Consider the following 21,588-nt stretch of genomic DNA (forward strand, 5'->3'; position numbering starts at 1 on the left):
CCGAGGAGTCCCGGACTCCCTTTCTAGAGGGTGCTGTGCGCTCGTCTCTGAACCTCTGCAAAATCAGGAGACTGCTTCTAATTTCCTAGTTGCATCCTGTTGGGGTAGACATCATTCCAGAGATGATAAATTAGCCGGGTTTTGCTGAGCTGGCCCTGGCCCTTAAATGTACTGAGCAAATTCTCACCGAGTAGGGACACAGGCCTGGTGAAATGCAGGCGGCTACAAAGACAAACCCTTCTGTGCGGTCAGAACAGACTCAGCAGGACAAAAGTCTCAAAGGATGTCAGAGGGAGGACTTTCCAGGGAGAGAGAGGAGCCCCCTCGACCCGAGGAGGTATGTTTTAACATCTTCCTTCTGCTGTTGTATGTCGGGTCTCCTGGGAGGAGCGCGGGCTTCTTTGGAGTCAGGCATACTTGGACTTGGATCCTGGCTCCGCCACCAGTTAGCTGTCAGGCCTGGCCTGGGCAAGTAACTGAGTGACATGGCCTCAGTTTCTTCATCTTTCACCTTCTTGGAGGGTTGCTGAGATCAATAGAGACCTCGCATGTAGATCTCCCAGCACGGGGCCTGGTACATAGCAAGTGCCAGAAAATAGTAGCCCCAGGGAGGAGATCATCTCCCCTAACATCTGGAAGCCCCTCCTCTAACGTCACCTTGTGTCCCCCTCCTCCTGGGAATGTCACCCAGGCACCCTAGATGCATCCCAGCAGCAAGGCGCCTGCCTCCTGGTTCTGTCTGGGCAAAGAATGGCATACGTCAGTGAGGTCCCTGCCCCTGCCCAGGCACCAGCCGCATCTGGTGCCCGACCTCCGGCCGCCAATGGGATGCCACCTATTCAGACTGTGCACCTGCACCCGACTAAAAACAAAGGGCTCCCCTCCCCCTGCCCCACTGCTGGCCCTCCTCCCTCCCCCGCCTCTGTCCCCCAAGCGGCTAGGGTCACCCGGCCCCCACACAGCCTTCCCTCACAGCTGCCTCGCTGCTTTTGTTCAGCATGTGAACTTCCCCGTCAGCCGAGCTCCTTGCACGGGAAGTAATCAGGGATCTTGACAAGGCTTCAAACCACAAATGCCACTACAAATTAACCAGCACCACTACAAAATACTACTCCTGTCAACATCGGGGAAGAATGCACTGCTCTTCAGGACCAGTCTGAGACGGCTTTCAGCTCAGCACTCACTCACGGCAAAGAGAGTGCCCGGACCCAGCCAGAGAGAGTCGTTGACAGGACTGGTGAGCCCCTGAATCGTGAGCGTGCCGTCTCCGGAGACCATCTCTGCCAGACCCCGTGGCAGGTGCTGCGGCTTTTCTTCCAGGACCCCCTTCAATCCTGAGCACCCCCTCATCTCCCTCGCAGGTGGTGCCTCTGGAGGGCAAGTCGTGGGGCACCCAGAAACCTCACTGTGGAGTCTGCCGTTCAGAGAGTGAAGCCCAGCCCCACCTCTGTGCGTCCTACCTATGTGCTGTGCCTTTGGGCAAGAGGCTTCCCTTTCCCTGTCTACAGAGCAGCAATCATAATAGAGCCTCTGTCTCGGAGTCGCAAGGACCTCTGGGATATCCTGAGTAATACCCACCCCTCTCATCCTCCCTTCCTTTCCCTAAAGAAACACGTCCTTGTTGCCCTGTGTGAGGGGACTCTCACCACGTGGAAACTTCTTCCTCAGCGTGACGTGCAAGTCCTTCCTGTACAGCATCTTGCAAGGAACATCCCTCTAGAGTGACAGCTTGTTATCTCTGCAAATGCTTCAGGCCTCAGGATCCCCACATCTCCTCTGGGTGCCCCGCTGAGTGGCTCAGGCAAGGAGCACGCTGTACGCTACATGACACAGGGGGCTGGTCTTCTCCAGCTGCCCTGGCTGAAGCTCTGAAGCGGAGGCAAGCATTTGATCCTCCCCAACAAGCAGCACAGCCCTCATCCAGGGTGGACGGAGAAGATCGGGGACAGCGATGGGAGCTGGGGGCTAGGTGAGAGCTGTGCCTGCGAGAGAGCTTGTTGGGCATCTCAAAGGAGACACTCCACAAAAATATCGCTTCAATGCACTCCTTTTTGGAGGCATATCAAAAGAAGCCCTCTTTTATTTCCATGCCTTGCATAATAGCAGATTTCCAGTCCCAAAGAGTAGAGGAGCCTTGCTCTCGGCCCAGAGGCCCTTTGTAAAGCTACAGAAAGCTTTGTCTTCCCCTCCCAACTGGGTCTGTTTCATGCATAGGTCAGAGCATTGATGTGGCTACTAGCCAGGAAAATTAACCAGGTGAACACTCTCCTCGTTAAACAGCCACAGAGTTTAATTGTGAATTTGTTCTCTTCCCCCTCTCCATTCCTGGCCATGTATTTGACTGGGGCATGTGCCTGGGACAAACTGAGAAATGGCAGGGCCTATCCAGCTTCCCCCTCTGGGGCCAGGCCTCCTTCATTTGAGGCAGGTAGGTGCCTGGCAGGGAAGGGAGAATTCAGAGTACACATTGCATGCAGAGGATCTGAGACCCCCTTTGGGGCCAGCTTCAGAGGCTAGCTCTGTCATGGACCAGCTGCCATCAGTCACACCCCACCTTCTTGGCCTCCCCTCCCCAGCCACCCCAATCTTTACATGCACAGTCCTCAGCCTTTAGTGAACCTCGTTGGTCCCTGTGACCTCCAGCTTCTGTTCACTTCTGCCTCCTTACCTGTACCACTCCCCGGTTGGGGTCTGGCCTGTCTCCCACCAACTTTGATATTTCACCTTCTATGTGGCCCTGTTGTCCCAGCAGTGAAGTGGGGACACTCATTCTGACGGCACAAGGATGTTGAAGGGATGGTCCCAGATGTCCCCTTTACTGGGGACTGAGTGAATCCATGAGTCCATTCCTAAACAGCTTCCTGCCCTCTGCCCCATACACAAACATCATAGCACCCCTGCCCCAGCCCATAATTAACTCAGGATGAGCTCACTGGCCCTCTTCTCAGGGCCTGTCATCCACCTGCTCCGGGCAACCCTGGGCAAGTGCTTGCTTGCCCTCATCTGTGAAATGGGTAGCAGCCCTCATTCCCCGCAGAGGAGCCTTGTACTGGTGAGTGTGCAGCAGCTGCTCAGGCCCTGGAAGCACCGGCAGCAGGAAGTGCCTTGGCTCTGCCCACAGCACAAGCAGGCTGGCTCCCAGGCAGCAGGGACACCGCCTCCCCTCCCCTACACACTGCGCTCTCTGCCCCCAAGTCACCACCTGGCAGTCAAGCATTTTCTACCCTGCAGCCCCGTGCAGGGCGCCCACTCATCCATGCCACCCAGGTAATTAAGTTGATATTCCAACACGCCTTCCCCTCCTGACCTTTTGGAAACAATGTGTTTTGCTGCATCAACAAATTAACTGCAAATCAGATGCTGTCCTCATAAATGCCGGTTTCATATCCAATGAGCATACTCACCTGGCCCACACGGCTGACAGATAGAGATGCCGAGGGCCAGGCAGAGACCAACAAAGGCCAAAGAGGTCCCCTTTTCTCAGGGACTTCTGTGTCAATCACACCTTCGGTCTTACCCTCTCTTGTGTTCATATCTCCCAGCAGTGGTGTGGCCAGTGCGGGTGGGTTGACAATATGGAGGCCTGGGCAGGCTCCTGTGATTGGAGGGGAGTATCTGTTCTTAGAAGCCCACACATCCTCCTCCAATGCATTTTCTATACCACGGGCGTCAAGGTTTTTCTTATTGTGTCTGATTATATCCCTCCCACGGAGCTCAGAAGAAAATCCGCACTTCTCAGCCTGACATTCAAGGCCCTCTTTTTATCTGACCTCCCCCAGCCCCTCCCAGGTCCTGGCCTGCCCTGTCCTCATATTCAGCCCCACTCTTGTCTGATTGGACCACTGTGGTTCCCCTGTCCCCACACTCCCTACCACCTCCAATCCGTGTCAGAGACCTTCCTCTGCACCCCCTGCACGACAGCGCCCTCTACCAGAGTCTTGTTCAGACACGTGCCCCTGTGCCTGGGACGCCACGCACTGTTTGTTGAATGAATAGACAAATGAATCACATGCCTCCTTTGGAAAGCACCACAAAAAGATTCTTAAATAAGGAAAGAAGGAGAAGGTGTCAGTTACTCTGTCATCCGCCTTTTCTCTGAGGCACAGATCTCTAACAACAGATTCTAACTTCAGAAGGGACAAGGATTAGAAAAACCATGTCAGAAAGGATTCCAGGTGACTTTGGAAATTTTAGTTGACAAGGATAGCACAATGGGCTAAGAATACCTGCTTGTTTTAGTTTTCGCTACTAGCTGTGTGACCTCATACTAGTCCCTTAACCTCTCTGGGCCTCCTGTTTCCTGTCTCTGTAACAGGGAAATAATCCTTCTCTAACTTGCCTCACCAGGGACTGTGAGGTTCAAAAGAAAGTGGAGAAGTTAAAATGCTTTGAAAGGAAAAAACATCATATAAATACAAGAGATTATGAAAATCCAGTCTCCTTCAACAGAACCTTGCTGATAGCACACAACTTTGGAAAACCAGCGTCCTCACATCCATAGGACTTTGCTGGAAAGAGCTGTGGGTCCCATGGGGAGATGGAAGATGGAGTGGTCCCATTTCATCCTCAGGATATCAAAACCGAACCTCGTGTTGTGGCTGTAACTGTGCTCTCATCCTCATGCCAGGGTTTGTAACCTGGGAATCTTGCCATTTTACGGAAGAGTTCACTGAGACTTAAGAGAGATTAAATCACTCGCCTAAGTTGCAGAGCCAGTATTGAAGTCAGCTAGAAAATGACAGAACCAACTCGTGAACCTGCGTATTTCTAACCCGAAGTCTATGTCTTGGGGTTTACCCCACCAATATTTCTTTCACTTTAAGATATTTTCCCATCATGTAGGTCAAATCCCACCAAACTCTGCAGTCCTTGAGGACAAGGACTGTGTCTTATTCTCTGAATCCCCCTCGTCCTGGCTCCCAAATGGTTGTCATAAACCCACATAAGAGGGATCCTTCCACTCTGGGACAGTCCATCTGCTTCCCCTTCAGAAGTGTTTGTCAGGCAGGCAGGCACTTTGCATTGACCAAACCTCCAGCCTTCTCCCCGCTTCGCCGGCCCTCTCACCCCTCCTACCCTGGCCCAGCTCGGGAAGTGCCGGAGGAACTGTCGAACTGAACTCTTCTTAGGAAAAGATCGCCAAAGGTCCAGTCTTTTTGAACTAACTTAAGAAACAGCAGTCTGTGTAGCCACATTTCAACCCGGCCAGGGGACAGAGGATCACATATAATGTGACCTCAATGCAAAGATGCCCAGACCGCTTCGATTCTCTGCTGCGTCTACTTTAAAGCTCTTCCGGTTTTACCTTCCTTTCCTTCGGCGGTGGAAAGAGCGCTCAAGTGGTCAGCGGTCAAGAGGCTTTCCCGATGACAGTCAGCACTCCCAGCTCTGCCCATTACCAGCTGGGGGTGTTGAGCAGATCGCTTTACCTCCCTCCAATCTGTTCCCTTTTCCATGGCCACTAGGACACTTAGCGAGACCAGGAGCGCCAGGGTGAAAGAGGAGCAGGCTCAGGGGCCCAGCCCTGGGCTATGGGCCGGGGACGCGGAGAACCAGAGCGGAGTCAGGTGGAAGAGGAACCGCTCCAGCTTCAGAATAACTTTCCCTGAGTCCTGGCCAGCTCTGCCGTCTTCTCGGGCCTCACACCACACTGTTGTAGTCCCTACATTCAGCTAGTGCTGGCTTCAGCTTCCAGAGCACCAGGGCCACTCTCTGGAAGACGGCATGCTTTTCTGAGTTGATCCTTTCCTAGCTCATCTCCTTACCCCCTCTTCCCACCCAAATCACTACCACTCACCTCCTCCGGCGTTTAATGGCCTCCAGAGTACTCCTCCCCCATCTGTGTCCCCAGCTGGGGACACCCCAGCTTATTTGGGAAACTGCAACCACCATGGCCAATGGCCCCGCCACGCCCTGTCTGGGAAGCAGAGGCCTCCCCCGGCAGCGTGTCCACTGTGCCCCTGGCCCTGCGTGAAGTGCCATCAGATGCCCCACATCCCTGCAGCAGGGCCCTCGTGACTGTGCTCACAGATGAGGACACTGAGACCCAGGGAAGTCACTTGCTTGCCAAAGTCACTCAGCAAACCAGCTAGGCCTGGAGCCCCTGCAGTGGGAGCAGGAGGGCCCTGCACACATCACATGTTCTAGTGTCCGAAATCTGAGACTGCCTCCCATGAGATTACTGTCTAATCCACTGGTGACAGTCCAGCTGCTCACCTGTCCCCAGCCTCAGCTCTGGTCCCCAGGGCCTGCACACTCCTGGCAGGGCATCCTGATAATTAGTGCAGCCCTCCCCTTCTCCCTCCCCCCAGCCCCAGGGTGGTGGGGGGGGTCTTTAATGCATAGCCCCTGGGAGTTCATCCTTCTCTTCCTGGTGGCCACCCCATAGGAGGTGTCCCCGTCCTATGCTCCAGCATCAGAACAAGCCCAGGATCCGTGAGTGCAGCCCCCTGTCCCTGTGCGTTTCCTCTGATGATAGGATCCCTTCGTGCCACCAACCCACAGGGAAAACTCCCCGAGTGTCAGAAGCGGCAGCGTGGCTTCCTGTTCTTGGTTGCCGTGGTTGGGTTTTATCTGTCTGGGTGCGCCAGGACATCTGTACCACATTACTCTTTCTTGGCATCATTACACCCCCGCCTGGCTGACTCTGCTAACTTCTAGGATGGGTGTGGTCAAGAGGCTGCCTTCTTCCCACCATTTATCAATTCAGTTGCAAAAGAACCAGCACTTCCTGATGACAAGCAAAAGAAAATAAGTTAATAAGAATCTGGAGAATGGACATTTGGTGTGTTTTTACATGTGCCAGGAAGTTTAAGCCAAAAATAATTTGCTGAGCACCTTTTAGGTATCAAGTAGTCTACTAGACCCTGTGGTAAACAGAGCAGTGAGTGAGCTGATAGACAGCCGACGTGCTGTGGATGTTGAGGCGGGGTTTCACCAGAGATGAGATTGCCGAGGTGGCTGGTGGAGCCCTGAATCTGGAGGGCTTTGAACGCTTCAGACAGCATTTGCCAGGGGATATTCATGGGTGTTATAGGGAAAGCAAGTCTATGTTCAAATAAAGTTGCGAAATAGGACTTTTTGAAAAAGAGTTAATAGGTTTTTGCCTGGTTTGGGTGGGTTTTTTTCTTGCAAGACTCGCCAGCCTTTGCTATGCTAACAGGCATTGTGAATCCCCGAAAGGAGCAAGACAGAAGACAGCGTTTCTCAGATTTGCCTGACTGGGGAACCTCCTTTTTTCCCTTCATACAATGCATCTCCCAGGATGGCGTTTCTCAGCAGACACCCTGTGAGATGCCGGCCTTCCGCTGAGATGATTTCAGCTGCCAAGTGCCAAGATTGGGTGGGCATTTTTTTTTTAAGTACACTCTGGAAACAAATGTAGGCGATGGACTGGGAGGGGGAGAGGCTGGAGGCAGGGAAACCTGCTGATGGGAATGGTTGCTAATGTCTGTTGGCGGCACTGTGCAAAGAACCTGACGTCCATCATCTCGTTGAATCTTCCTAACAGCGCACTCAGGTAGGCGGTGCTGTTACCTGCACTTCACAGATGAGGACAGTAAGGCTTGGAATGGTCAATTGTGGGCCTGGAGTAACCCAGGGAGTAAATGGGAGAACTGGGGTTCTGTCTAAAACTGTCTGACCCCAGAGGCTGCCTCCTGAGCACTCTGCTGCACCGACACCCAGCAGGAATGGAAATAGCCCAGGCCAGAGGTGACAAGCAGTGAGGACAGTGGGGCAGGAGAAGATGGTTCCCCCGAAGTAGAAAGGCCAAGCATAAGAGAAGCAGTACTGGGGGGAGTGGTGTAGGAGAGCGGGGTGTCTACACAGAGGGTAGCAGCCTGTGCACCAGTGTGGGGGGCTGGGCTCCCCTCTCCCTGATCACCTCTTCCTCTTGATGAACAGTGTGAATCGAGGGGTGGGGGGCTGTTCCCCTTTACCCCACACACTTCCTGTAAGCCATGAAGGGGAAAAAGCGTGGCGACCTTGCCCATCCCTAGGCAGCACCCCCAACTCCCCGGTAGCCACCAGCTGAAGAAGGGTCACCAAGCGTGGGTTGGCCCTCATGCCCAGCTAATGGCATAGGATCTGGGAAGCCGCAGTGTCATTCTATCCCAACGTGTTCTCCATGTGCCACCAGGGAATCCTCCACCAAGTCCCTGGGCCCACTTTCCCCTCAGGCTGCCCCGACAAGTTCCGTGCAGGGCACCAGGGGCCCAGGGACAACTGGGACACAGGGGAACCCTCCACTAAGTCCCTGGGCCCTCTTTCCCCTTGAGCTACCCCGAGAGGTTCCATGCAGGGCACCAGGGACCCAGGGACAACTGGGACACAGGCCCTGCCCTCTAGGAGTAGTGGGGCAGGTTCAGAAAACAAGTTCTAAGGCAGATTTGAGATCTGAAGCGTCACTCCCACTCAGTAGAGCCCTATATCAGCGCTGTCCAAGGAAAACATAATGGGAGCTTCATACAGGAGACACATGTGGAATTCTGAATGTGAAACATAAGCAGATGAAATTGATTTTAGTATTATGAACCTAATATATCCAAAATATTATCATTTCAACATGTAATCAATCTAAAAGTTATTACTGAGGCGTCTGACATTCTTTCCTCGTGCTGAGTCTCTGAAGTCCAGTGTTTTGCATTTACAGCACATCTTTTTTTGTTTTGTTTTGTTTTGAGACAGAGTCTCGCTCTGTCACCCAGGCTGGAGTGCAATGGCACGATCTCGGCTCACTGCAACCTCCGCCTTCCGGGTTCAAGCGATTCTTCCACCCCAGCCTCCCGAGTAGCTGGGATTACAGGCATGCACCATCATGCCCGGCTAATTTTTGTATTTTTGTATAGATGGGGTTGGCCAGGCTGGTCTTGAACTCCTGACCTCAGGTGGTCCGCTCGCCTCGGCCTCCCAAAGTGCTGGGATTTAGAGCACATCTTAACGTGGACCGGCCACGTGGGACATTGGCTCCTGTTTTGGCTGAGGCAAGTCTGGATTGTGTCCAGTTAGATGTATCTTTGTGATGTATCTTGTTAGATGTATCAGAAAGATACGTCTAACCTGAGTGACACATTCCGACCTGAGTGATGGAATGGGCAGAAAATAACCGGAAGCCTCCTGGGGATTGCTGTGGGTCCACGGCCTGGGTCTCGCGTGAATTTTCACTTTCCTTACTCGGCCTCCCTGTCTCCCACGCATGTGAGAGCATCAAGACAGGCAGGCTGTTGAAAGGACACTGCTGGGCTTTCAAGATAAAGGGTTTGAGCGGAGAGCTGAGAAGTCTGTGCTCTACCGGTTTTGATTCAAATCCTGATTTCAGAAGCCAATCATTTTGTACAAATTGTATTTGTTCATCAGACATTTGTTGAGCAGATTTTTTCCCCAAGTACCACAGAGCCTGCAGGCACAGGGATGAGCCCCCTTGGAGACGGACCTGTAAAAGGTTCCGTGGGCGCAGGGGTGAGGGACCACATAGCAGGAGGCACGAGGCAGCATCCTACCTGACGGGCTCTTGAAGGACAGGCACACGTTTGCCAGGCCAGTCTGGCTGGAGCAGCTCATTCCACCCGGAGGGCAGGCAGGAAACAAGGCATGGGTGAAGGCTGAGAAAGGTCTGTGTGGGGCACAGTGGGGTCATGGTCTTGGGGGACATGCAGTGCCAGCCCCGAGCCTTGAGCGGGCGCCCAAGGACAGGACAGGGCGTGAGAGGTGTGGAGAGGAGGTGGGCTGGCCCTATTGCACCTGGGAAGGGCCCCCAGCCTGTGTGGAGCATAGTGGAGGGCGGAGCTGGGGGCCCTGTTGGGAAATGATTGCAGTAACCAGGCTGGAAACAAGGCTAGAAGGAAAGAATGAGCAGGGGAGATGGCTTCAGAAGGTGGACAGTGGGGGTGAGGCGGGAGGCGTCGAGGATGGCCCTCTGGCTCTGGCTCTGGCTTGGGTGACTGGGTGCCTTCCCCCCGGCCGTGTGTAGAAATGCATTGAGCCTTCTCAGTGCGTCCTGATGTTTTAAGTTTCCACTTTAATGCAGCTGCAGAGACTGCGTCCCACCCGACCGCCTCCCAAGATACAGCGCTCGAGGCCCGTGAGTAACCGGTGGTTCTGCCCTCCCCACCTAACACTGCCTGAGCCATTCTCCCCTCAGCCTGACTAAACCTCCAGAGTTTGGACCCTCCTGCCTGGCAAAAGAAAACTGGGAATTGGGTTTTTCAGCTTCCCTCTCTGTGTGGCATGAACTTGAGCTTGCATTTTCTGGGCTTCTCTCGCTTTTTTGTGAATAAGTTTGGTGATTTGCAGATCAGAGCCATAGGTAGCAAGGGGGCCACTGTGTGGTGTGTGTGCTGTGTATGCATCCTTTGAGCAAGCCTCACAGGGTGAGCAAGGGGTTGAAAACCTTCCTCCATACCCCTGTTCCTCACAAAGGAAGCAGAAGTCCGGGGACAAGGGTCTCATTCCTGCCAGATCTGGGTCTGGAAATGCATTTGTACCTTCCCATGGGTAGAGGCTATGTCCAGAGAGTACAGAACCCGCTCATATGGAGACAGGTACCGCTCCCCTGCCAGGCCTTCCCTGGAGATCCACCTTCCCATGTAAAGTGCCAGGTGAGGGGAGTGGTGGTGCACGCCTCTAGTCCTAGCTACTCAGGAGGCTAAGATGGGAGGATCACTTGAGCCCAGGAGGTTGAGGCTACAGTGAGCTATGATTGTGTCACTGCACTCCAGCCTGGGTGACAGAGCAAGACCCTGTCTTTTTTTAAAAAAAAAAAAAAAAAAAAAGCCAAGTAAGGATGGAGAAGCAGGACAACATGTGATAAAGCCACCGTCACCTGGGAATGGGGTGGGAGGTGAGAGAGATCTGTCCATGGAAAAAGATTGGGTCTGGGTCCCGTGTTAAGCATCAGTGGAGTCGTTTTCCATGGTAGGTCAGATTTCGGCCTTGCTGAGCCATGCGAACTTTGGCAGGTGCTTTGAAAGTGGGAAACCTTCCAGGACCTTTAGGTGAGGGCTGTTTATCAAGAGAAAAGTTTCTCCATCTACCATTCAGTGTGGCCACCACTCTGTGGCCAACCAGAGAGTACCCCACAACCCAGTGTCCTAGCCCTCCCACCCTCTGCAATGCACATGTTCAAATCCATCTTGTGAAGGCCAAGAGGCTGGGGCATGCAGGTGAGCAGGTGGATTGTGTCTGTTCACCTGGGGAGATGCACCCAGCATCCACCGGGTAGCTGCTCTCTGGGTGGATGTTGGCCATTCTGTGGCATAGGTTTCCTTTCCTTCCCTTACCTGCTGTGGGTGGGAATTAGAGGGCTAGAGGGGAGGCCTGGGGGACTTAGATACCTTCCCCTATGACCGTCGTGAGTCCACACTCCCAGCCACATGTGACAATGGATCCATCGCATATACCCAATCACACTGTGGTTGGCCCAAAACCCCATCAGCACAGCTGGCAAGGAGCTAGAATATGTCTGCTCACTGTCACTGGAAAGAAGACAGAAGCAGCAACAAGAAACTGCTTTGGGGGACAGGAGGCCCCTTCTAAGCAACCTTGTGTGACTAGTGAGAGTTTCAGTATAGTCCTTAACAGCACGGATTTGGGAGGCCGACAGAGCTAGGCTTGAATGCTAAAGTCGTGTGACTCTGGCAAGCACTGAAGCTCTCTGAGTCTGATTTCACCTCCGGGGCTGTGCCCTCATTGCTAGAGGGGTTTCATGAGAAGGAAAGTGGATGACATTTGTAGAACACACACAGTAACAGTTCTTATTTTTATTTTTATTTTTTTCTTTGAGACGGAGTCTCACCCCGTCGCCCAGGCTGGAGTGCAGTGGCGTGATCTTGGCTTATTCACACCATTCTCCTGCCTCAGCCTCCCAAGTAGCTGGGACTACAGGTGCCCGCCACCACGTCCAGCTAATTTCTTTGTATTTTTAGTAGAGACGGGGTTTCACCGTATTAGCCAGGATGGTCTCAATCTCCTGACCTTGTGATCCGCCCACCTCGGCCTGCCAAAGTGCTGAGATTACAGGTGTGAACCACCATGCCTGGACAACGGTTCTTATTCTTAACAGGTTTTTGCATCTTACAGCTTCTAAGGAACGGCCCAGTTTATTAATAACCATCACTTGCCTAGGATTTTATAGTCAGCAAATCATTCTTAGGTACCTCATCCCAGCTGCGCCTCACAGTAGCTCAGTGAAGTAGGCACTGTCACCACCCTGTTTAGCAGTGAGCAAACTGATGCTTGGTAACTTAACCCAGGTTCCTCAACTGCAAATAAGGTCATCTGGACTCTAGAACCTGTAGTCTTGCCAGTATTCCAAGCTCTCTGGACCCTCCGTCTTCTGCTTGGGACCAGAAGAGTTTCAGCTTTCAGTTTGTTTCGGATTTTAGAATATTTGCATGATACTTCCTGGTCGTGTGCCCCTAATCCAAACTCCAGAATCCTCCAGTGAGCGTTTCCTTTAGCATCATGTTGGGGCTCAAGAAGTCTTGGATTTTGGCGTGTTTCAGATCTCTGATTTTCAGATTAGGGATGCTCAATCTATATAAAATGCTGGGAGAAGGAAAAAAAAAATTCAGTGAAGAAAAAAAGTAATGAGTAGCGGCTGAACTGTCTGCGGAATCTCCAGTGCCACGTTAGGTCTGGCAGAGACACAGAGGAGAAGAGAATTAATATTCATTGAGCACCTTTTCTGGTGCCTAGGACTGTGCTGGGCACTTGTGTCATTACTGTCTCATTTGTCCAGCCCAGAGCAGGCAGATGCCATCTCCCTAATTTGTAGCCAACACCACAGGGATGATGACAGGCCTGATGATAAGTCCTGCCTTTGAGCCCAGCTCGCCTCTCTCCACTGTCTCTTTGTTTTCTACCAAACAGCCTCCCCTTAAGCCAAAGTCAGCAGCAGGTAGCTCTCAGTGTTCCCCTTTGAGGCTTGGCATCCAAGGCGGGCACAGAATCTTGAAAGTCATGATTCAGGCCGGGCACGGTGGCTCAAGCCTGTAATCCCAGCACTTTGGGAGGCCGAGACGGGCGGATCACGAGGTCAGGAGATCGAGACCATCCTGGCTAACACGGTGAAACCCCATCTCTACTAAAAAAATACAAAAAACTAGCCGGGCGCGGTGGCGGCGCCTGTAGTCCCAGCTACTCGGGAGGCTGAGGCAGGAGAATGGCGTAAACCCGGGAGGCGGAGCTTGCAGTGAGCTGAGATCCGGCCACCGCACTCCAGCCTAGGGACAGAGCGAGACTCCGTCTCAAAAAAAAAAAAAAAAAAAAAGAAAGTCATGATTCAGGGAAGGATCACTCCCCTTGGAAGAGTTCAAGTATTGGAGACAGCAACAGTGGACTCTGTGTTTTCTCACCGGTGTGGGGATCTGTGCAGATTGGGGGGTGGGCCGCCACATCCATTGGCACCGAGGACTCGGGAGACAGACGCTGTGAGAGACACTGAGTAGCAGCTGCCTCAGGCTCTGAGCTAATGCAGGAGGTGACTAGCCTGGTGCTAGCTTTGGCCGAACCTCCTGGATTGATGGCATGCCGAATAGGCAGGATGCCTGGGAGAACCAGCTCTCCTAGCCTTGGAAGTCAGAGAGGCCTGCCCTGGTTTGAATTACAGCTTGGCCACTTCCTGGCTGTGCGACCTTAGGCAGGATCCTCACCTTCTCTGAGCCTTAGTTTCATCATCTGTAAAATGGGTTTAACAATAGAGGTTGTGTATGTATAGCGCCTGGCACGGTCCCTGGCGTGTCCCCCGAACTTATTCTGCCAAGCGGCAGCACTAAGAGACCAATTTGAGAGTCACAGAAGGTTTATGCTTTCTGGGCCCCTAAGGACCATTTACTCTACGTGCATTTATGCAAGCATTTCCAGTGGACCCTGCTACAGACTAGGTGGGAACCGGGGAGACTCAGCATATAGAACCCCCTGAGGGCCTCGAAGAGGACAGCCTGCCAAGCTCCCATGTCAGGAGCCATCAGCCTCCAGTGTGGCTTTGCTGGGTCACGTAGCCACAAACGTTCAGGACAGAAGTGCAGCCGTTGGCCCGGGGTAGCAGGGGCGGGGGAGGCTCTAGCCATTCAGCCTTTCTGGAAGGAGCTTTGTAGCCTGGCACCTGTGGCTGGAGTTCAGATGTTACCCGAGGATTTGGGCTTTCTTTTTAAAAACAAGAAAAAGGAAAGAGCAGAAGAAAACCATGCCAGCGCCTCCTGGACGAAGGGAGAGGCAGACTGCCGTCGGCCTGCGTGTGAAGCGCTTTATAAGCTCTGTATTTATTATTTCTTGCTCACCATTAAAATCAAATGTACTCAGTGCTTTTGTATTCAATACACATTTAACCCTGCCGACTTAGATTTCTCAGGTTTTAAATCCAGTGGGGAATTGGCTGGCTTCCCAAGTTTCCCCTCCAGTCCCCCTTGAACAGAGCTGGAAATCTCTGTTTAGCATTTTCTCCCCTGGCGCGGCAGGGATCCTCACACTGGTGGGGCCAGTCACTGTTGTGTGTGCCTGTGGGTTTCTTCCTTCATCCCCCATACCCACCCTTCCTAAGCACCCCAGAAAGATGGGTGTGATGGCTGAAATATGACAAGACTTGTCTGCATAGTCTGTGATTCAGGCTTCATTAATAAACCATTTTGTCTGTATGTGTCTGTGCCTGGTTGTGGCCCGCCGCCATGCACGTGCGAGGGTGCGTGTGCGTGAGTGTGTGATTCATACATGTGCCTTCACCTCTTGCGCGTGCCTCTGTGAGTGTGCATTTCTGAGATAGTGTTTACGTGGAAGTCTGGAGGCCTCAGTATATCTCGGGATGGTCATGTCTGTGAGTGTAATTTTGTGTCTGGCTTGTCCACACCAGTCAGGTGTGTGTAACTCTGGGTAGGTCAGCAGCTGTGCTGGTGACCAACCGCCTCTGGGTCTGGTGTCTTTCTCTCCCTCCCCAGCATCCGCGGCTCCGGCTCTGTGCTCCCCACCCCCGCCCCTCCCCCACTGCTCTGTCTGTTTTATCATCCCTAATGAAGCAGTCTCCTCCACCGATCCCGCTGATTGCCAACCCATTCCTTTTGTTTGTTGGCGCTGAGCCATTCAGCGGCACTCTGACAGCTCAGCTCGTCTAATTAGCTCTGTTGTTCTTTTTCCCCATGTTTCACCACGTTGCAAGTTCAGTTGAAGTTGCCACAAACTTAATCCCCCCATTTCAGCCACAAGTTCACATTCTTAACCCGCCTTTATTGTAGCAAGGAGCAGCCCTGTGCAAGGACGAGCTGACAGGCCTTAAAGTCTGATCTTTCCTGAAAGCTCTGCCCCAGGGCCCCCCGGGGCAGGGGCAGAACTGCTCCTTCACCCTCCCCACACTCCCGCCTTTTGTGGGGAGAAGTTGGGGGTGGGGATCATTCCAGCCAGGTGACCCTGTTGACCAGCTGCCAGAGCTGGGGAAACCAGTTCAGAGTTAGAAGAGGTGCGGGGATATCCACTTGTTTATTCAGCACATGTTGCCTGAATGTGAGCTGTGTGGCAGGCACAGTTCTAATCACGATGATACTAGCAACGTCATTATGCACTTCTCACATTCCGAGCAGCAATGTTCACTTGTTCCTAAAAATCTTGCTGAGCGACCATGACACCCAAGGCAGTCCACAGAATGCGAGGCAGGGATAAGAGAATCCTAAAACTCATCTTCTAACTCAGAGACACCCACTCTTCGTCTTCCTTTTGTTGTTGACAAGAAGGGACATCCAGGTCACAGAGGAGCAGGATGAACATTTATTGAGCCCCCACTGTGTACCAGACCCCATGCGGGGACTTGCCCTGTATCCGGTCTTCACAATCACCCCATAGACGAAGACAGCCAGTTTGGTGGAATGCATTTGGTGTTTACCACATCCCTGATCTGCCAAACCAGTCTGAGATCAGACTGGCCACTCCACAGGAAAAACTTTGGTTAGATCACACGTGCACAGACCTGAGGGCTTGATGAGACTCCATAAAAACTTGTCTTTTATGCAGCCAGCTTCTGTCATCTGTGTTCCTAAGCCATTGTGCCGTGTCACCCACAAGCTTCTGGGGGGCGGGAGGTGTGATGTTCAGGAGAAGGGGCGGGCAGGAAATGGAGTGTGTGCCTGCTGTCCTTCCCTGTCTTGTCCTGGAAACTCAGCAGCTGTGGCATCCCATCCGTGGAGAAAGCAAGCCCCCTGCCCCGGCAGGCTTGGTGGTTTTTATCGGCAATGAAATTCAGAGATAGACTTTCTCAGCTTAGCTCTCAACCCATCCCTCTCAGCCACTGGGACTGTACGGAGATGACCGTGCCAAATTAAAGCCGTGGAATGTCAATTGGACCAAATGAGTATACTTCTAAGGGCACCTACAAATTCTCAGCCTAACATCCATCACGGGCTCTGGCAGGGGATGAGGGTGCCTTTCTCTGTGGGCCCTCATCTTGGTTTTCAGACGCAGTAGGTACGAAAAACCCATCCCGCTGTTGCAGCAGCAGCTGTGGAGTTAGGAAGCTGGGTCCTTCCTGATGTACCCGCTGGAGGCCCTCCCACTAGGTCTGCTCAGTGCATGTAGCTACGCAAGATGGGCAGCATCCAGGCTGAACTCTGCTGGGAGGACCGGCACGGGGATGCCCTGGGAAACAGAAAGACGATTTGTAGTGGCACTCTCTCATGCCTCTCTTATTTAGAGAGGAAAATAAGCACCCTGTGATTCTGTTGTAAAAAGAGCAAACTAAGCATGTGCACCCTAAAAACAGGTGTGAGCACAACCTTTTCTTTCTACAAAACCAGCTTCTGGGCGTCAGAGGAAGATGAGAGGGAATTGTCATTGATAAGGGACTCTTGGTTCTGGGTCCTATGTAGACATCATCTCATTGGACCCTCACTGCAGCCCTGCAAGGAAGCCAATGGAACTATCCTCATCTTGCAGATGAAGAAACCGAGCTTTCCAGGAGCACCTTTCTGATTTAAATAGACCACAGAATTCCAGTTAATGTGTCTATCTGCTGCCTATTAGATGGTGATGCTTCTGTGATAGGCTGGGCTATTGTAGCCTGTAGCTTTGAAATTTCCTAAACATTTTTTGGGGGTGGGGGTGTTTATCCAAATCTTCAGAATGTTCCTGTATGGCTTTTCCAACTCACTCCTTCTTGGGGTCTCCCCCTGTACTCCTCTAGGTGCGCCCACCTCGTCCTCATGTTGTTAAGAGACCAAAGAGCAACATCACAGTGGAAGGCCGGAGGACGTCTGTGCCGAGCCCTGAGCAGTGAGTATCGCACCTCTCCCCTCTGTCTGCAAGAACCCTCCGTCTGCGGGGCCAGCACTTTGTGGAGCTCCAGCGTGTAGCCCTGGCCTTTGTGAGGCTTCCCCGGGGCCCCCAGTGGGTGTTTCACAAAGGGGTCATTCAGCGAACAAGGCTTGATCTCTTACTCGGTCTGGTTGTCACACCAGCGGGAGGCCCCAGAGGCCAGGGAGCCAGGCACTTGGGCTGGATTTCGAGTGGTGGGGTCCAAAGCGTACTTGGCTGGGTTCAGAAGAAGGTCCTAGGCCTCTTGTGCTGAACATACCGAGTCAGTAGGTGAGGGTTAGAACCTGGTGAAGGAGGCCAAGTGTTGAACTGGGTCCACCCACCTTCCTAGGCCTCCATGGCCGAGATCTGTACACAGGACTGCCCTTATCCACTGCCCCAGCCCCACCAGGACCCTTTGCCCACCTGTGCTGGAGCATTTATGTTACTGTGGTTTTTCTTTTTTTTTTTTTTTTTTTTGAGACAGAGTCTTGCTCTGTTGCCCAGGCTGGAGTGCAGTGGCCGGATCTCAGCTCACTGCAAGCTCCGCCTCCCGGGTTCACGCCATTCTCCTGCCTCAGCCTCCCAAGTAGCTGGGACTACAGGCGCCCGCCACCTCGCCCGGCTAGTTTTTTTGTATTTTTTAGTAGAGACGGGGTTTCACTGTGTTAGCCAGGATGGTCTCGATCTCCTGACCTCGTGATCCGCCCGTCTCAGCCTCCCAAAGTGCTGGGATTACAGGCTTGAGCCACCGCGCCCGCCCGGCCCGCTGTGGTTTTTCTTACACATCTCCCTGAGATGCCGCACTCCCTGGGTGTTATGCCCGGCATAGAGTCAGGTGAATGAGGGAGGCAGAAAGACAAGCAGTGGCCTGAGGTGGAGCTGCCTGTGGGGGGCGAGGCAGAAGGCTGCAGACAGCCCCGAGTCCAGACCAGAGCTGTCTGCAGAAGGTAGTGCTGCTTCCCTTTGTCCGCAAGGCGCACAGCCCTCGGTCTCTATCCAGACAACTCAGTGACTACACCCTGGCTTCCTGTGATGCCTTGAAAAAGTGCATGAGTTCATCTTGGTCTAGGATTGTTGGAGGAGTCAGAAAAATTACCCCAGGGATCCTGAAGTCATTGGGGTGGAAAGGGGAAGGCCCCCGTGTCTGGCTGGCTCTCAGAAAATGTCTCAGGGAAAGACGGTAAGGGACATGGCAGGTCCTAGACAGAATTGGAGTGAGAAGGGGGAAAAATGATTTCAAACTGTCAAGCTGGGGCCTAACCCAAGTTTCAGTTCACTTCAGCTCCCTGGGATTCTCTGGTTAATAGTAAGGGGAAGGAATCAGCCCACCCAGACAGCCCTCAGACTTTGCCCAGAAAGTCCTGGAATTATGTGTGCGTGTGTGTGTGTGTGTGCACGTGCTTGCACACAAGGATGCTAAGTTATGAGAAATTTGGAAGAGAGGACTCCTGAAGTTGGATTAAGTTTAACTTTTGCTCTGCACAATAGCCTGGTGGGAACATTGAGGGATGGATTATGATTGCCCCCTTGTGGAGAGAATGCTGCATGGCACCTGAGTGCCTCCGACTACAGATTCTTCCTTAAGGGGATGAAATTTGTCACATTTCTTTAAAGTCACACCTTTAAAACTGGACTAAGCCTTTTAGACACTGTACCAGGATACAAGGTCACAGGCCTGTTGATATTGAGATGTAAACCCAGAATATTCTCGCATTACACAGAAACACCATTGCAACACCAGCTACACTCCACATCCTACAGAAAAGCATTACCCATTTTGTGGCCAAGTTCCCGATGAGAGGCTGGACCTCTTCATCACATTGACTTACGCCGTTGCCTTTCCAGACCGGGCAGAGGGGCTGACTCCGCAGTGTGTGCCAAACAGCCAGTGTCTGATGATCCCGTTTTCCTGCTTATCACCTGAGCCGTGTCAGTATCACTTTCGGGTTTGTTGGTTGGTTAGTTGTTTCAATATGCCCTGTTTTCTACTTCTGTTGGGAAATATTTAGAGTTGAAATAAACCAGTGGGAGCTTGGGAGCCAGTTTGGTGGTTGACAAACTAACAGTGATAGAAAACAAATGACAGGTTTTCTGTGAGCATATGTCACAGCGGCTCGGGCCCACAAGGAGATAGAGGGGTACGTTTCAGGACATCGTTCCAAGGGTTTCTGTTCAAGTGTGTTTAACGAGGAAGGGGAGGTTGTTCTCCCATAATGCCAGTGGCATTTCTGGTGCAACCGGGGTGTTTTTCTACGCCTCTTCCCATGCTGCCTCCCCACCCCCCCACTGTGCTCCGCCCCTTCCAAATGCCATGTCACAACAGCACTTGGATGTGTTTTTCTCAACTGTCATCAGCTCCAGCTGGCAGGACCAACTTCTTGAAACACAGGAAGCATCCAGCGGAAAATATTTTAATAAAACAGACTCCTCATAAAATATTGTTCGGGGGAGGGGGGAAGAAACCGACTCCACCAATCTGTCGGCATTGTATTGGGAGATGTGAGAAGCCAGGCCGGCAGCAGGGGCCCGATCCTAATGGGCCTTTGTTGGGTGGTGGTTCCGGGTTGGGCACACAGACTCGGTGCCTGGCCCTTTAATCTGGCCTGGGTTTTCTTGAATCACAGATCTTCATCTCCACTGGGAATATCAAAGTGCTTGGGAAACTTAGAGGACCAGGGCGGCAGAAGGGGATGCAGGATCTTTGAAGTGGAGGAAAGAGATCCATTCCTTCTGACTTCTTGCCCCAACTGTCACTTCCAATTGCACATTAAATAATTCCAGCACTTTAGGAGGCCAAAACGGGCGGATCACCTGAGGTCAGGGGTTCGAGACCAGCCTGGGCAACATGGTGAAACCCCGTCTCTACTAAAAGTACAAAAATTAGCCGAGTGTGGTGGTGCACCCCTGTAATTCCAGCTACTCGGGAGGCTGAGGCACAAGAATCACTTGAACTGAGGAGGCGGAGGCTGCCAAAAACTGAGATCACACCACAGCACTCCAGCCTGTGCAACAGAGACTCTGTCTCAAAAATAAAATAACCCGCTCTATGGACAGCAAGTTAGGGCTGATTGAGAGCAAGATTGTCTCCTGGAATAGCTGACTCTCTGGCCAGTCCACCCGTGAAGTTCATTTCTTCCTTCTCAGCGGATGTCCATCCTTCCGTCGTTCCATCTGTCCATTCATGCATTCATTCATTCAGCAAGTAACTTTGAAAACCTACTAGGCACAAGCACGTAATATTTTTTTTAAAGGAGGCCTTAAAAGGGAGTTCCCATGCTGACCCTTGGTTGACTTGCATTCTCCCAAAATGAAATTTTCCTGTGTCAAATTTTCTTTCTGAATCAACGGTAGGTTTCCTAGCCCCTTAAAACTGGCCGTTGACAATTGGAAGAAGACTTCAAAAAGATTTCCGGGGGAAACATTCCCTCTACTTTTCAGGTGACATTACTTGGTTAATATTCAGTTACTAAATCTCTTCAAGAAGTACTGGCTGCTTCCATTACTATTCAGAGCACAGCTAGTTGATGGGATGCCCGGGGCTTCCCTGGGGCAGGGATCAGGGTAGGAGGGATCCTGCAGGAGAGGCTGTGGGTTAGACACCAGTCAGCAGGGGGTACAGTGGAGCACCCATTGATTTCTAGGCCCTCTTGGGCTAGCATCGTTTCTTCCAGAGTGGGAGCTCAGGCTCAGAACGTGGATTTGACCAGTCTTCCCAAGGTCACCCAGTTGAAAAGTGACCGGGCCAGCATTCACAATTCTTGATTTCATTCTCTCCATGACACTCTTGATGCTGTCCTTGGAACGGGGCCCTTGAGGGTCCGTCTTTAGGCTGGCTTTGCCCAGAGAGAGCTCCACATCCTAAAATGAGATGGCCTGTCTAGCAGACCACCCTTCCTCTCTGGTTCCCTGAAGGCTGGAGTTCAGTCTGAACTGGATCTGTTCAGTCTTCTTACCACCAAAGAAACCATGTGCGCTCGTGCCTGACTGTTTCTTCTTGGGGAAGGAAAGAGAAATGACATTTACCAAGCATCCCTTAAGATTGTCAAAGGTATTAGCTGGGCATGATGCCATGTGCCTGTGGTCCCAGCTAGTTGGGAGGCTGAGGCATGAGAGTTGCTTGACCCCTGGGGAGTTGAAGGTTGCAGGGAGCTGAGATCATGACACTGCAGTCCACCCTGGGCCTCAGAGTGAGACCCTATCTCAAAAAATAAAAAAAGATTGTCAGAGGTAGGTGGTAGCTTTCCCATTGAACAGACAGAAAAATTGAGGCTCAGAGAGACTTTCAGTAACTTGCCCAAGGTTTCTCGGGGCCAGAAA

General features: G+C 52.3%; 1 protein-coding gene and 1 non-coding gene across 23 annotated transcripts in view; both read left to right on the forward strand.

Moving 5' to 3' along the window:
* The window catches only part of DENND1A (DENN domain containing 1A), a 544,513-nt gene that overhangs the window by 503,871 nt on the left and 19,054 nt on the right, over positions 1-21,588 (forward strand). For 12 of the 22 annotated variants that reach the window (XM_077968018.1, XM_015116878.3, XM_015116885.3 and 9 more), the window contains one exon: positions 17,159-17,247. In XM_077968018.1, the coding sequence (XP_077824144.1) occupies positions 17,159-17,247 (89 nt within the window). Of the gene's footprint in view, positions 1-10,027; positions 10,082-17,158; positions 17,248-19,116; positions 19,307-21,588 lie in introns of those variants that run through there. The other 10 variants (XM_015116876.3, XM_077968015.1, XM_077968014.1 and 7 more) reach the window with 3 other exon arrangements.
* On the forward strand, positions 18,318-18,396 carry MIR601 (microRNA mir-601). The gene has a single exon (NR_032640.1). It is a non-coding gene; the product is annotated as a microRNA mir-601 (primary transcript).

Source organism: Macaca mulatta, chromosome 15 (genome assembly GCF_049350105.2).
Source record: "Macaca mulatta isolate MMU2019108-1 chromosome 15, T2T-MMU8v2.0, whole genome shotgun sequence".
In the NCBI taxonomy this organism is placed as follows: Eukaryota; Metazoa; Chordata; class Mammalia; order Primates; family Cercopithecidae; genus Macaca; species Macaca mulatta.